The following is a 16,174-nucleotide window of genomic DNA, read 5'->3' as shown; positions in this document are numbered from 1 at the left end:
CTCATCAGCTCGTAACCTTGGGGTCATCTTCGACTCCTTTCTCTCCTTCTCTGCTCACATTCAGCAGATTGCCAAAACCTGTTGTTTCTTTCTCTATAACATCAACAAAATCCGTCCCTTCCTCTCTGAACACTCTGTTAGAACCCTTATCCACACTCTTATCACCTCTCATCTAGATTATTGCAACCTGCTTCTCACCGGCCTCCCACTTAGCCATCTCTCTCCTCTTCAATCAGTCCAAAACTCTGCTGCGCGACTCATTTTCCGCCAGAGTCGCTATGCTCACATCAGCCCTCTCCTCAAGTCACTTCACTGGCTCCCTATCTGTTTCCACATTCATTTCAAACTTCTCTTACTGACCTATAAGTGCATTCACTCTGCTGCTCCCCAATACTTCTCCACTCTTGTCGCTCCCTACACTTCCTCTCGGGTACTCCGTTCTGTGGATAAATCTCTCTTGTCTGTCCCCTTCTCCTCTACTGCTAATTCCAGACTCTGTTCCTTTTATCTCGCTGCACTTCACGCCTAGAATAGACTTCCCGAGCCTGTATGTCTAGCCCCGTCTTTGGCCGTTTTCAAATCCAGGCTAAAAGCCCACCTCTTTAACACTGCTTTTCACTCCTAACCACTACTCACTTGCCCTGTACCGTTTTATCCCCACCTCTCTTTAATTCCCTTATCTCTTAATTGTTTTGTCTGTGTGTTTGTCCTATTTAGATTGTGAGCTCTTTGAGCAGGGACTGTCTTTTCGTGTATGATGAACAGCGCTGCGTATGCCTTGTAGTGCTATAGAAGTGATAAGTATTTGTAGTAGACTGAGGGAGAAACAGATAAGTTAGTCATCTTGGGAGGCTGTCCAGTGTACTCTCAGTTGTGATAGACTATACTTCCCAGTATACCAGTCTACTGTGATATGAAGTTAGAGGGAAAGCACATACTAAAACAATGCATCTTTCTCTTGAAATAAATACTGATCCTGATAGAAATCAGACCACCATGGATTACAGTTACCACAGCAGTGATCTACATATTTGCAGATATATAGATTTAATGGTGGCATGAGATGAACACAGGGGATCTCTAATTAGAAAATAAATGGTATAAAAAACAAAGCTTAAAGGTTTGTATATGTGTTTGCTTAGATGGCAACTCTGGCTATATCAGCTAAGGCCGGTGCTAGGTTGGCTTGTACAGTCTGAGTCCCGCATATAGCAGTCTGGCTTAGGATTGGCTGTAGAGAGCTTCGACAGAAACTCCAGTAATTTGGAACTTGAGAACAGTGCCAGGCAGACTTTTATGGTCTGTGTCCCGCAAATGACAAGATGGATTCAAATAGGCTTTGAATGCAACTCCTGTAGTTGGAACATAAGGCTAGAACCAGGTGGACTTTTATGGTCTATGTCCCTGAAACAACAAAGAAAAACCATGTTCAGGTATATAATAACACGTTTATTGTTGATTCAATTTAGAACTGAGAATGATTGAGACTATTGGGCAGGCTGGGAGGACCTTTCAGTTCTTTATCTGCCGTCACTTACTGTGTTACTATGTAATGCAGCTGGCTCACAATCCAGGGAAATGTGCAGGGAGAAACTTTTCACTTCATTCTTTGAGTAAATGTGAACTGAGTTTCAGACATAACCGTAAGGTTGCTTTCAGCAAAGATTCCTGACATATACCCTTCACTCATACCAAATACCTCACAATTCAAGTTTGAAATGTTAGACAATGAGTAGAGCAGCCTACCCCTTAGTAGTAGTTTGTAAATACACCATCATGTACAAACCAAAGCGTCGAGCAGGAGAAACATCATTAAATAATTGAAATATCATATACCAAACTCAAATGTCTTGAGTTTAAAACATGTTGACTTCAGTAAAATGAGGAGGCAACTGAAGGAAGGAGCTAGCAGCATGCGAGGAGAGAAGGGAAGTGGAAAGACTATGAGCTAAACTGAAAGAGCTTATAAAATAAGCAAAGCTCTTTATGTAAAGAGAGTAAATAGAAGCAAGAGGCAACGAAACAGATATGATTCTCAGAAGAAGTATTTAAACAAATAAAGGCAAAAAAAGCTGAAAGAGAAATCAGGACGGCAAAAGCAGAAGAAAGAAGAAGAAGAAATGGCTAAAGAAGTAAAACAAAGTGACAAGACTTTTTTTTTTCAGGTATGTTGGGGAGAGGAGGAAGGCCAGAGATGGGATTGTAAAGATTCAAATATGCTGATGTGTGGAAAGTGACAAGAAAAAAGCGGAACTGTTAAACAAATACTTCAGTTCCATTTTTATTAAAGGAAATCCTGGAGAAGGACTGTAGATTGACAAAAATAGGTATGGGAATGGAGTAGATAACCACACAGAAGAAAATGTTTACAAACAGCTTGCAAAATTTAAGGTGGACAAAGCCATGAGGTTGGATGAGATACATGCCAGGATATTGGGTAAATTTAGCTGCATTTGTTGCCAAATGTGCTTCCACTAAATATTGATTCATGGGAAAAGGACTGGAGACTCATCCAATTATATTTCAGGAGGGTTTGGGGGGGGGGGGGGGTTGACCCCGCCAATAACAATACACAAAAAAGTTCCCCCGAAAATTCTGTAATGATAGTCGCAAGTAGTAACATAGTAAATGACGGCAGAAAAAGACCAGCACGGTCCATCCAGTCTGCCCAACAAGATAAACTCATATGTGCTACTTTTTTGTGTATACCCTACCTTGATTTGTACCTGTCCTCTTCAGGGCACAGACCGTATAAGTCTGCCCAGCACTATCCCCGCCTCCCAACCACCAGCCCCGCCTCCCACCACCGGCTCTGGCACAGACCGTATAAGTCTGCCCAGCACCAGCCCCGCCTCCCTACCACCAGCCCCTCCTCCCACCATCGGCTCTGGCACAGACCGTATAAGTCTGCCCAGCACTATCCCCGCCTCCAAACTACCAGTCCCGCCTCCCACCACCGGCTCTGGCACAGACCGTATAAGTCTGCCCAGCACTATCCCCACCTCCCACCACCGGCTCTGCCACCCAATCTCGGCTAAGCTCCTGAGGATCCATTCCTTTTGAACAGGATTCCTTTATGTTTATCCCGCGCATGTTTGGGATAAACACGCATCCCACGCATGTATGGCTATTGTTTATTAGAACTTGCTATACCGCCATGACTAACTGGCAACTCTTGGCAGTTTACAATATAAAAAAAACAAAACAAAAAAACAACTTCTGTTAAGAAAAAGGAAAGGAACTACAAAATTTGACAGGAAAGTGGATAGAGCAGAGATGTAGAAGGATAGTGATAGTAGAAGGATTAGAGTGAAGAAGGGGAAGACAGCAACAGTTTGCTAAAACAAATTAGTCTGTGGCAAAAGATTTAGCAAAGAGACAAGTCTTTAGTTTTCATTTGTAAGTTTTAAAGGAGGTTTCAGCATGGATGTCTAGTGGGAGAGAATTCCAGTGATGGGGGCAGCAAAGAAGAAAGCACGATGACGAGTAGACTGGGCAAATAGATGTGCCACTGGGAAATATCAGTTAAGGAACCAATACAATGCAGATTATACTTGGTTCATGGAGCTACAATAATGAAATTTAATCTGCGCATGCATATTCTCATTGTGGTTCTCGCCCTACTTCGTTAACTTCGCAGTGAACCCTGTGGTGCCCAAAATAATAATCAATGGAAAAGTGATGTGAAAAACTCCTCAGTTCCCCTTATTCTTGCAGTCCACAGAGTTTGTCAATAGCAAAACAGCAAATGCAATAATAAAATAGTATGCAGTTAATTGCAATGGTGAGAATGTAATCAGTGACTTAGCTCTAAGTAGTGGGATCTTTGGTTCATGTTTATTGTATATTGGGGGGGTTTTCCATCATTCAAGGATTTTGTATTTATTGACCCCCCCCCCATAAAACATTTTTTTCTCCTGAAAGGTGTGATGTCAGATGTGGTATTGACTGAAAAAAAAGGTTTTAATTGTGTGCGTCTGATACACTGTTACAGTAGAGGATAAACACATTAAAGGGGATATAGGCTTTCAAGAGCCTCTATCTCCCACAATAGCTGCTTTATAGTAGTTAGGCAGAACTTAGATATTTTCGCTATTTGCCTACCAGAAGCCATTTTGATTTTGGATAGTGAACTCAAATAGAATTTTTTATCCATCAATTTTCCAAACAAGGGTTTCTTCTGCTTTTAGTCAAAAATAATTATACCTTTCAGAAGGCAACACAATTTTTTTTTTGTTTTTCAAAGTATTGTTTGTTTTGTTTTTTTATTTCAGTCACTGTTCAGTGTATGATTAATCCCAACATATTTCACCAAACCATATCACAACAGAATTTTTTCATTTTCTTGTAGACTCTGTTGAAGGAGATAATCTGGATATTGCATTCAACGATAACCTTGATTTTGCGGGGTAAGATTTTATTTTGTTGAGTTTTGAAAATGTTCTCTTCGTTGAACTAATTAAAATTTGTCTGTTCTAGTAACATATTGTCCTGACATTTTGACTTGCATATCCTCTCAACCATGCTTTGAAAATACAGTGAGAAGGGATCTAAGCCAATTTGAAAAACAATGGGGAAAAATATGAACAGTACATTGATATTTGCTTCCACTGTCTATCCCACAACACCTTCAGCAAGGGAGTATGCGCAGATGGTACCACGTTTAGGCTACAGAAGTTGTGGAAGAGAATTTATGTTTTAGGGCAGTGGTTCTCAACCAGTGTGTCTCCAAGTGGTGGGAGATGTATTACAAAACTTTGATGTAGACAGCAGAGATCCTGAGAGTCAGATTCTTAAATTCCCCATTAGTGATCCTTTATTTCTGCTTTCCGACTACCCTGAATAACTGCTGCCACCAGCCCCAACTAGAAATGTTGAAGGTCTGCTGTCCATACGTTCCGTTTGCTACAAAGTCTCTTGAGTCGCATATTTGCAGGGTTTGGTGTTTCTTCACAGTATCTTATCTAGCAGTGGATGGATTTTGTGCTGCTGTTACTGAAGTGACACCAGAATTGGAACATATATTTGGTTTGTATAGCAAGTGAAAAATCTGAGACTAATGTGTTGTATACAGTTTTTTTTAATGGGACTGAATGGTGTGGAAATTTCCTTTAGATCTATGTGGGGATGCTAGGTTTCTGGAGTATCTCTCAGTGTTGGCATAAGTACAATCTCAATAATGCCAAACATGAAGGTAACCCTATTTTATTTTGGGAGGTGGTGAAAGTGGTTCTCCAAGGAGATATGATTCGTTACTCTTCTTTTAAAAAGAAAACCAGGGATCAGGATATTATTTGCCTTGAACTATAGGTCAGGGCTGCCTACCAGCGACATGGGACTTTAGCTACTGATGTTACTAAACAGAATCTATTGACTTTGCAGACCATTTTGAATGAATTGTTGCCCAGGAGGGCCAAAACGTCATTGACCTACTATTAGTACCACCTCTATAAGCATGGTAGTAAAGGGGGACAGTTATTGAGCCAGTTGTTCTCTATTCGTGCAGGGCCTAGATGGGTGGTGGGACTTAGGGACCAGAGGGGTCAGTCCCAACATACAGATGCTGAGATTTGTCAGGTCTTTAAAGATAACTATGCTGCATTGTATGCCGCTCCTCTGGAGGAGGGACTTAGAGATTCCATGTACCTAGACAACACAGACGTTCCTCAACTGACTTCTAAGGACACAGACTTCCTGAACTCCCCTTAACATCTGATGAAATAGCTTGGGTGATTCAGCAGAGCTTGTTAAAGGGCCCCGGGGTCAGACGAATATAGGGTGGAATTTTATAAAGTTATGGGGGAGCATATTAACTCAACCATCATAGCTATGTACAGAACCAGCTTGGAGTCCCAGACATTACCAGAAGAATTGAATTTTGCCCAAATAGTGGTTCTTCCTAAGCTTGGTAAAGACCCCATGCTCCCAGAATTGTTATCACCCAATCTCACTATTGAACTTTGAAACTAGATTACTGGTGAAGGTGATGGCAAATAGATTAACCAGGGTCCTTCCGGCCCTATTGCATGAGACTCAGGTGTGCTTTTGTTAAGGGACGGCATATAGTCAAAAATATTCACAAAATATTGACATCTTTGGAAATCAGGGAACGGGCTGCAGTTCCGTCGCTGTTGATCAGCTTTGATGCCGAAAAGGCATTTGATAGGATTAAATGGAACTTTGTTTGCCACATTACACCGCTATGGTTATGTGGGGCGGTTCCTAGAGGCAGTTTAAACTCTCTACTCAGCTCCTCGTGTTAAAGTATGGGTTAATGGTCGCTACTTAGGGGACTTTGAAATACATAGAGGTACGTGACAGGGCTGTCCCTTGTCTCTGCTATTTGTTTTGACTCTGGACCCCTTTATTAGGGACTTTCTTTCCACTCCGGCAGTCAAGCGGGTGGGGACGGTTAAGAATAATTTTATATTCAACGTTTTTATTGTCCTTAGGCTGTACATTATGGAGATCTGTTGGGGGGAGTTCAAACAGAACCGCTTTATTGTGTTGATCTTCTGGTCCCATACTTCTTAGGTACAGGTTTGCTATTTCCCACTTGTTCGGGCCTGGACTGGATAAAAAGGAAGGAGCAATTATGTGTTACCTGATCATTTTCTTTCCTTTAGTCCCATCAGACCAGTCCAGAAACCTACCCTGATGGATTTTTACTCCCCCTTTAATACGTCTTTTTTTTTTTTTTTTTTTTGTGCAAATTTCATACCTCGTGTTTTTCAGCATTTTTCAACGTGCACAGTTTTACACAACTCCTGACTAAGTGAAATATCTGTATGTCAGTAGAGTATATGCCTCCATTGTTAATATACATATTACGTGATGTGACATTTCTTATTTCTTATTCATATTGTCCGGCAGTTTGTTCATGAGCACCATTGTTTGGATATTCGAAATACTGAACATTCTATGGCTGCCTGATACCCATAAAGGGCGAGTTACAAAAAAAACTACATTACAGAAGTACGTAAGTCTTGCCATACTGGAACAGGCCAATGGTCCATCAAGCCCAGCATCCTGTTTCCAACAGTGGTCAATCCAGGTCACAAATACCTGACAAGATCCCAAAAAAGTACAAAACGTTTTATACTGTAACTATCTTAACGACATCCTTGACTTTATTACCCCTTCCCCTTCTCTGTAGTTACTCACTGATCTCTCCTACTTCCATGTACTTGATTGTTTATGCCAGATTGATGTACGCCTTTTTCAGACTGATGTAATGGGTGGGAAAATGTGGGATATAAATGCTATAAATAAATAAATACTGCTTAGCCCAGAAATAGTGGATTTTCCCCAAGTCCGATTTAATAATGGTCTATGGACTTTTCCTGTAGGAAGCCGTCCAAACCTTTTTTAAACTCTGCTAAGCTAACCGCCTTTACCACATTCTCTGGCAACGAATTCCAGAGTTTAATTACACGTTGAGGGAAGAAACATTTTCTCTTAAATTTATTACTTCGTAGCTTCATCGCATGTCCCTTAGTCCTAGTATTTTTGGAAAGCATAAACAGACGCTTCACGTCTACCCTTTCCATTTCACTCATTATTTTATAGACCTCTATCATATCTCCCCTCAGCTGCCTTTTCTCCTAGCTGAAGAGCCCTAGCTGCTTTAGCCTTTCCTCATACGGAAATCGTCCCATCCCCATTCTTTCTCTGTCTCCATCTTCTGGTTGACGGACACAACTCACTCATTCTGGACTGGTCTGGTTGGACTAAAGAAAAGGAAATTACCAGGTAAGACATAATTTTTCCTTCTGAACACTACCTTGTATCTAAGTTTTTGTATCATTGATATATTTGTGTGGTATATTAAAATGTTATTGTATTTGTAAAATGTGAGGTTGTTGGACTCTGTAGTCCCTCTATATTATGATTGGTTGGTTTCTGTGTTTCAGTAATATAAAAACTTCCAAAGTTTGTAAAAGAAGTGATGAAGAGGAAGATGATGACTCTGACTGGGATATCGCTGATGATAAGGACCTGGACAATGAAGAAGTTTCCCTGAGCAGTATGGATGAAGATGATTTTGTAGATGATGCTGTTGAAACAGGAGGTTCATTTGTTGATCTCTCAGATGATGATAATGAAGACAATCAAGGTAAGGCCATTATTTACAGAATAATTGTAGGTAGCAATTTCAGTTAAAACTTTGTGAACTTTTATCTTATTTGCTCTACACACACATACATTCTACATTATAAAAGCCTGTTTTGGTCTGTCATATATCTTACTGTAAAAGGCATGTAGAACCACACCCCTTTGAATAGCTAATGCGGCTAAAATCAGGACTTCTCCACTACAGCTCCATCCACCGTGTTGCAGAAATTGGCTCCTTTTTGGCTGCCACTATGGTGGTTTCACTCCCTAGCATCTAGTCACCACTTAACCACCTTGTCAGTAGGACTACTATTATGGTTGTTAACAACGTTTATTAGAACTTCAAACTTCACTTAATGAACTTTTTACATCAACGGGTGGCCAAGTCACTTTGAATGGGCTGTATCAGCATTGCCGCGTGGCAGCAACTAGCACAGCTTAGTAAAGGGGGGGAGCGTTAGTCTTTTCACTATTTTGTTTTAAACGATTGTTAACCATCCAAGTGGAAATCATCGACATACATTTCTCTATCTTGGGTTTTGCCTCAACATCATCTATCAGTACTGGAATTAGGATTGTAATATCAGTGTACTTGAACACCTTAAAACCAGCTAATTCTAGATCAAATCTCAGTGAAGCCACAAGTATGTTAAATAAAACTGGGGATAGCAGGGAGCCCTGGAGGACTCCACAAACTGTTGACCATTTCTCTTGAGTATATTCCATTCATATTGACCAAGTAGGATCTAGCCTTAAGAAAAACCCCAAACCAATTTAAAATGTGTCCAGTAACACCAATATTATTCACAATTTAACAGCAAAATTTATTATTCAAAATTTTTAACAGCAAATCACAACATCGAAGGCACTTGACAGATCAAATTGCATGATAAGGGCGGTAATTTCCTGGTTGTTGCACACTGAGCACACAGTAACTATTTAAAGAGTACTTTGTGCCTCCCAAAGAGGAGGCAGAAAGTGCTCCTGCGTTACTTTTTTTTTTTCCCACTTTAAATATTTTTATTAAAGAAACAGCGTATAACAAACAAAGCAAGACGTTGGGATTATTATCATCCTGTAACAATATTCTTACATTTGATGGCACACCCCCCATCACCTCCCCTCCTCCATACCTCCCTCCCCTCCCCCCCTAACTCCCTCCTCCCTCCCCCACCCCCCCTCTCCAGTTCCAACCTGATCCTATTCCTTCACACCTTAATTGTCCCCAACCATTCTTGCAGTCGAGACCATTCCCTCTTACGCCACAGCTCCGCATCTCTACGGTACGCCGTTAGGCGCTCCATGGCTATAAGTTGTTCTGGTTTCACTTTCCACTCACCCATTGAGGGAGGTTCAACAGATCGCTACTTTCGAGCTATAAGGCATTTTGCTGCCGCTAGTCCCCAGCGGCACATTTTGCTCCGTTCCCATAAGTCACTCTCATTGTTCGTCCCCAACAAGCACACCTGTAGGCTACACACTAAAGAATCTCCAAACATTCGAACCAAAACTTTCATCACCTCCTGCCAGAAAGGTATCACCCCCGAGCAAGACCACCAAATGTGTATAAATGAACCCTTGCCCTTGCCACATCTCCAGCACCGGTCAGAAGTGCTCGGGTACATGTACTTAATTCTCTTGGGGGTGTAATACCATCTGGTAAGCACCTTGTATGCGTTCTCTTGTATTAAAGCACACGTGGAGGCCTTTTGGACCTCCCCACATATCCTTTCCCATTCTTGGTCATTGAAACAACACTTTAAATCTGTTTCCCACGACCCCTTAAAGCTAAATGGGGTGGGGTCATGTCCCCTCATGAATTTATATAGCACTGAGATAGATCTGGGTACCCTTTGCAGCAGACCCCATAAATTCTCCAAACTTTCCTTTTCCTGGGGACTTCCTCCCATCGCTCCCACAAAATGCTTAATCTGTAAGTATGAAAAAAAATCTCCCACGGGAAGACCATATCTCAACCTCAAGTCCTCAAAACTTTTAAATCTGCCCTCCTTGCAGCACATCCCTAAAATTCACGAGGCCTAAATGCTCCCATCTCCTAAAGACCCCATTATCCATCCCCACCCCAAACTTCAGCTCCCATCTTATTCCCGCCCTAGTGGATGCCCCCTCTCCCTGGCCCATTTTCCTCATAAACTCCTCCCATACCTTCAACATGTGCCTAAGATATGGATTGTCCACCCCTGCCAGCTTCCCCCCCATTCCCTCTGTTGTCCATAATAACGATTTTAAGACCCTGTGGAGGAAATATGATTGCTCCAGCTGGCCTGCTGGCTTTAATCTTCTCCCCTTCCACTCCAGTAGCATCTTGACCTGAGCTGCCAGATAATACCATTCAAGTTGGGGCACTGCTCTACCACCTCTTTCCGGCTCTCCCCAGATCACCCTCCCCGCCAATCTAGAGTGTTTGCCTCCCCATATGAAGTGCAATATCTGGCGCTGAAGCTGTTTCAGCTCCCTCCGGGGGACCCCCACCGGCAAACACTGAAATAGGAATAGCAGCCTGGGTAATATATTCATCTTTTATTACAGCCATCCTCCCCCACCAGGACATCCACAGCCCTTTCCACTGTGAAAGTTCTATTCTAATTCGTTCCAAAATTTTACCATAATTGAGTCTATAGACTCTACCCAGATCCCTAGGGATCAAAACCCCCAGATATCTAATGTGACTCCTGGCCCACTTAAAAGCAAATCTGTGTTTCAACTCATTTTCCTCTCTCCGGGAGACCAAAATTCCCAACACTTCACACTTATCCATGTTAATCCGCAATCCTGCATATTTTTCAAATTCTCCCAACACCGCCACCACAACTGTCAACGTTTTCCCTGGGTCTGTCACATAAAGTAACAAGTCATCTGCGTATAGAGCTATGCGATGTTCCCTCTTCCCCACGGTAAAACCCCGGAATTCAAGGCGACTCCGCAACATCTCAGCTATGGGCTCAGCATAGATGGCAAACAATAAGGGTGACGGGGCATCCTTGCCTGGTCCCTCTACCAATTGTGAAAAGCGATGTGTAATGCCCGTTGACCTGAATACAGGCCTTCGGTGCCGCATACAGAGCAGCAGTCCACTTATAAAAATTCTCCCCAATATCCATGCGCTTCATTACCTCCTTCAAGAACTCCCAGTCAACCCTAGCAAACGTTTTTTCAGCGTCTATTGCCAACATTATGGCCCTTGGGAGTCTCTTCTGGGCTTCCCACTGCAAATGAAGGGTGCGGCGTATGTTATCTCCCACTTGGCGGCCCGGGATAAACCCCGCTTGGTCATCCCCTATCAGTTTTGGTAAGACCCTTCCCAACCTATTGGCCAGCACCTTGGCCAGAATCTTTACATCCACATTTAATAGGGAAATGGGTCTGTAGGAACCGCACACAGTGGGATCCTTTCCAGGTTTAAGTAATAAGGAAATCCCTGCCTCCATCATTGAATTCGAAAGCCCCCTTCCCTCCAATACTCCATTTCCTAACCTTATGTGCTGGGGCCCAAGCTCTTCTGCAAAACACTTGAAGAACCGTGCGGTATACCCGTCCAGTCCCGGGGCCTTCCCGTTCGGAAGATTCTTAATTACCCCATGCACCTCCCCCCATCTTATCGGTTCCCCCAATCTAGCCTGTTCTGCCTCATTCAAACGGTTTAACTTTATCTGATCAAGAAATTGCCCTATCTCACCCCTTTGCAAACCCTCCCCCACCTTATATAGTTCTTGATAGTATGCTGTAAAACTTCTAGATATATCGGCATCCACATAGCACCAGCCGCCCTTTTCATCCCTCAATTTTTGAATTAGAGATTTAACTCGCCGCTGTTATGATTGGGGTCTGAACCCCTCTCAAACTTACCTCTTTCCTGGGGGTCAGCTTCTTAGCTGGCTTCTGTTTCTTTTCTCTGTCCTTTCTGAGCTGGCTCTGTCTCTCTGTGCTGGCAGCTTCCAGCAGCATGGCTCTAATTGTGTCACTACACTGCACCTGTGGGTATGTTGCCTGAGTTGCTCTACCTCTCTTTGGGTGTACTGGCTTCAAGTGTTTCACAGTTTTGCATTGGTGTGGGTTGGGCCTCTCTGGGTCAGTGTGCTTTTGCCTAGGTCTAGGGAGTGTGACATCATCAGGGAGGGCCTTGATAAGGAAGTGGTCTTGTTTCCTTCAGGGCCTTTGCAACAGTGGTGTTTGCTTTTGCTAAGGGCCAGGTTAGTGTTAGTGCTGTGTGCACTGGTGTCTGTGTGTTTAGCTTTCCTGCTTTTCCCTTTGGTTCCCCTGCTTTTCCCTCTTGGTTTTGGAAGCATTGCTGTGTGTAGGGCTTTGGAAGCTCTGTTGTTGATAGAAGTACTTCAGGGTTTGGTGTTGTTAGGAACACTGCAGAGTTTGCTGTTAGAAGTACTTCTGGTGTTTGTGCTATTGGGAGCATTGCAGTCTTTGCTGTTGGTGTTTGGTGCTTTAGAAGCACTTTTGGCTTATGTGTTAGCTTCACTGCTTTTTCCTTGTGGCCCCCCTGTCTTCCCTTTTAGTGCTAGGAGCTCTTCTGGTTGCTTGCTAGAGTAGTGCTTAGGAAGCACCTTGTTAGTTGTATCTAGCTTGCTAGAGCAGTGCTTAGGTAGCTGGTTAGTTCTGTGTTTAGCTTATTAGTGTAAAGCTCTGCTTGTAGCTTGGTGCTTAGTAGCACCTGTATTAGCTTTGCGTTTAGTTCCCTGCTCTGTTAGTCTAGGGCTTAGGAAGTCCCTTTCTTGAGCAGGGATTAGGAGCTCCTGTTTAGTATAGGGCTTAGGAAGTCCTTTTGTCAGTTTACTGTTAGGAACACTCCTGCTGGTTTAGGGCTTGGGAGCACGTAGATCAGTTTATGGTTAGGAGCACTTCTGTTTCCAGTCCTGGTCCCTATGTCATCCGGTATCCAGTAAGTCCTGTCGGCTACTCGAACCCAGGAGCTCAACTTCTGGGGGGCTTAGTAGCTAAGTGCAGGTGAAGCTGTGCGGACCAGTCCAGTGTGCTCCAGTCCAGTGTGTTCCGGTCCGGTGTGTGTTCCAGTCCTGTGTCCTCCAGTCCGGGGGATTGCAGTCCAGTGTTCCAGTTCTGTGTCCTCCAGTCCGGGGGATTCCAGTCCATGTGTTCCGGTTCGCTGGGCAGTGCCTGCAGTCCCTGCCGGTGTGCTTACCCAGTGTTGGTTGGTGGGTTTTGCCTGCTGCTGTCGCTCCTCGGCAGCAGCCCAAGGGCTCACGTTTGCTCCAGAGCCTGGCCCCGCGGGCTCTGAACCTGAGAACCTGACAGCCGCGCCCGTAACCAACGTGCCATTAAAGCACTGGCTTTATTAGCAAACTCAAAGGTCTGCTGTTTCAGCTTAGTTTGCATATACTCAATCTTAATCATTTGCAGTTGCGCCAAAACCCCCCGGACTGCCTGCAGTTCCTCCCCTATCTTTTTTTTTTTTGTGGGTTGTCTCTTGTGTTGCTTTTCCAGTTGCACCAGGCGTGTCCTCAACTCTAGAGATTGCTGACCTCTTTCTCTTTTTTTTCCTTGCTCCCCATTTAATGAAAACTCCCCTTACCACCGCCTTCATGGCATCCCATAATGTCCCATCGTTAACTTCTCCATTATCATTAAGCTGGTAAAAGTCCTGTATCGTCTTCCTGATGTCCTCCCTCACTATTTCATCTCCCAGTAGTGTCTCATTTAACTTCCATCTACCCCCCTTCTTCCTATCCCCCAAACCCCTTAAGTCTAATCCATATAGGGGCATGATCGGAAACCTGACATATCTCTATTTCCGCTACCTCTATCATGTGCCAACTATTACGGTGTACCCACGAACTGTCTAACCTCGCATACGACTGTGCTACATGTGAATAATGTGTGTAATTCCTCTGTGTCCCATGCAATAATCTCCAGTAGTCCAATACCTCACATTCTTTTAAAAATTTCAACAGGGCCTTACGACCAGTGCTTCCCAGCCCCCTCCTTCCCAAGGAATGGTCCAGGTCCGCATCCAGGGCTATATTGAAATCACCCCCTATTATCACTTGGCCTTTAATGAATCCCTGAATCTCCTCTTTCAGGGTATCAAAGAATTGCTTCTGACCTTCATTTGGTGCATAGATGTTAATGAGCGTGATCACCTTACCCTGCAGGAGCCCCCTTATCCCCAAACATCTACCACTCGAATCGTGAAACTCTTCCTGTATGCTCAGCCCACAGGTCTGCTTCACCAGTATAGCTACTCCCCCAACCCTTCTTGCCTCTCTTCCCTGGTGTACCAGTACTTCCCTAAAGGGCCTACGCCGCAATGGATGCATGTCTCTCGGTCTCAGATGCGTTTCTTGCAGCATCGTCACATCTCACTTTAACCTGTTCAGTTCCTTAAAAACTCGACCCCGTTTCCCCTGGTGGTTAAGCCCATTCACATTCCAGGACCCTACCTCTAATGTCTCTCCAGATCCCACCCCCTTCTTCCCTCCTTCCCATGTAACCTTTGTCCCTCCCCTCTCCCTTTGCTGATCCCTGTTCCACAAGATCAGCCATATGAGGACAATGAACGTACGTTCCCAGAAGCATTGATCAGATGTTCCCTTAAGCAAACCCCCATCTCCACTCCTCCTACTACCCTTAATCACAAGCTTCCCCCCCCACCCATATTCTTCCATATCCCACTCTAACCCTCCGTACCCTCCCACCAAAAACCCCTTATCTAATATCAAACTTAACTTCCCCAGTGCCACGGCTAGCAACCAAAACAGTGTGTATGGTCCAGATGTCTCTCCATCTGGGAGACGTCACCTCCTCTATGACAAATCAGAGCTTCAACGTTCCTCTTATCCAGCATCAGCATTCCTACTTCCATTCAGTACCACTGGTAGTTGCTGCTACCACTCACAAAACTCTCCCTCCTGCATATCACAGTTCCCCTTGCTGGAAGAAGACCTCTCAGATCCACGGAGTTGTATGTCCACAGTTCCACATCAGTCACTCAAATCCCTTAGCTTTATTTATCCATGCTTGCGCTATTTTCCATTTTTTTTCTCCTACAACTTCCTAGGCCGCTATGGCGACCCAGCTACCTCCTCAGGAAGCTTGCTTATCCTTCTTCTTCCCTTGCTCCATCACCACTTGCCACGCTGAATCTCTCCTAGGCCCCACTTGGCTCCGCGGTTCCTGATTCTGCACCGGTACATCCCGCAACGCCGACCACGCTTCTTCCGCCGTTTTAACCTTGCGGGATTTCCCATCAACTGGGGAACAGTCATCTGTATCTGATCCCCTTAGAGCGCATAAATCCAGTGACCTCTCTGAATGTCCCACATTTCATCAGCGTAATGCGTGCCAGATCCTGATAAACCCCTATTTTGTAGTTTTTCCAAGTAATGTCCTTGCACAGCCGGGCTTGTCTCAAAATTTGTTCTTTAATGGGGAAGTCTAGAAAGCAGACAACCACGTCCCTCGGGTTTGAATCTCTTCGTGGGCCCATCGCACAATGCGCCCGTTGAAGGCGTATCTCGGGGGGATGGGCCAAAATATGCTGACATAGCTCTTTTATAACAGCCTCACAGTTAGAAAATATGTCCAGCTCAGGGATGCCTTTAAATCGTAGGTTATTACGTCTGGACCTATTCTCTAGGTCCTCTACTTACTCCCGAAGCTGGCTCACCTCTTCCTGCTCCTCTGTTTCCCTCCTCCTCATGGAATCCACCTCCGATTGAAGGGTCACCATCCCCTCTTCCACTTCGCCCACTCGAGACCCCAGTTCATGCATCTCCGCTCTGATTTCTTTAAGAGTGTTTTGAACATCTAGGCGGATACCTGCAAAGTCAGATTTTAAATCCTGAAGCAGTCCTGCTACCTCCGATGGTAGCATGCTGGCTGTCTCAGTGGCCTCCTTGCTCCGTTCCGTTTGTTCCTGGGAAGCGCGTGCGGTCGCCATCTTGTTTCCCCTCAGCTCCTGCTTTCCTGTCACTCACTTTTTCGCGGCGCTCCAGTGTAAATTGGAATCGCTCAAGGGTTTTTTTTCTGTGACATAGCCTGGAGGCAACCCTTTCCTTCGTTTTCTGACCGT

General features: G+C 44.2%; 1 protein-coding gene across 1 annotated transcript in view; it reads left to right on the top strand.

Moving 5' to 3' along the window:
• CEBPZ (CCAAT enhancer binding protein zeta) overlaps positions 1-16,174 on the top strand; it is a 194,236-nt gene that overhangs the window by 121,693 nt on the left and 56,369 nt on the right. The window contains exons 11-12 of the mRNA XM_030198102.1: positions 4,352-4,409; positions 7,914-8,116. Of these exons, the coding sequence (XP_030053962.1) occupies positions 4,352-4,409; positions 7,914-8,116 (261 nt within the window). The remainder of the gene's footprint in view (positions 1-4,351; positions 4,410-7,913; positions 8,117-16,174) is intronic.

The sequence above is a fragment of the Microcaecilia unicolor genome, chromosome 3 (assembly GCF_901765095.1).
Source record: "Microcaecilia unicolor chromosome 3, aMicUni1.1, whole genome shotgun sequence".
NCBI lineage: Eukaryota > Metazoa > Chordata > Amphibia > Gymnophiona > Siphonopidae > Microcaecilia > Microcaecilia unicolor.
This window is presented reverse-complemented; position numbering and strand designations above follow the sequence as displayed.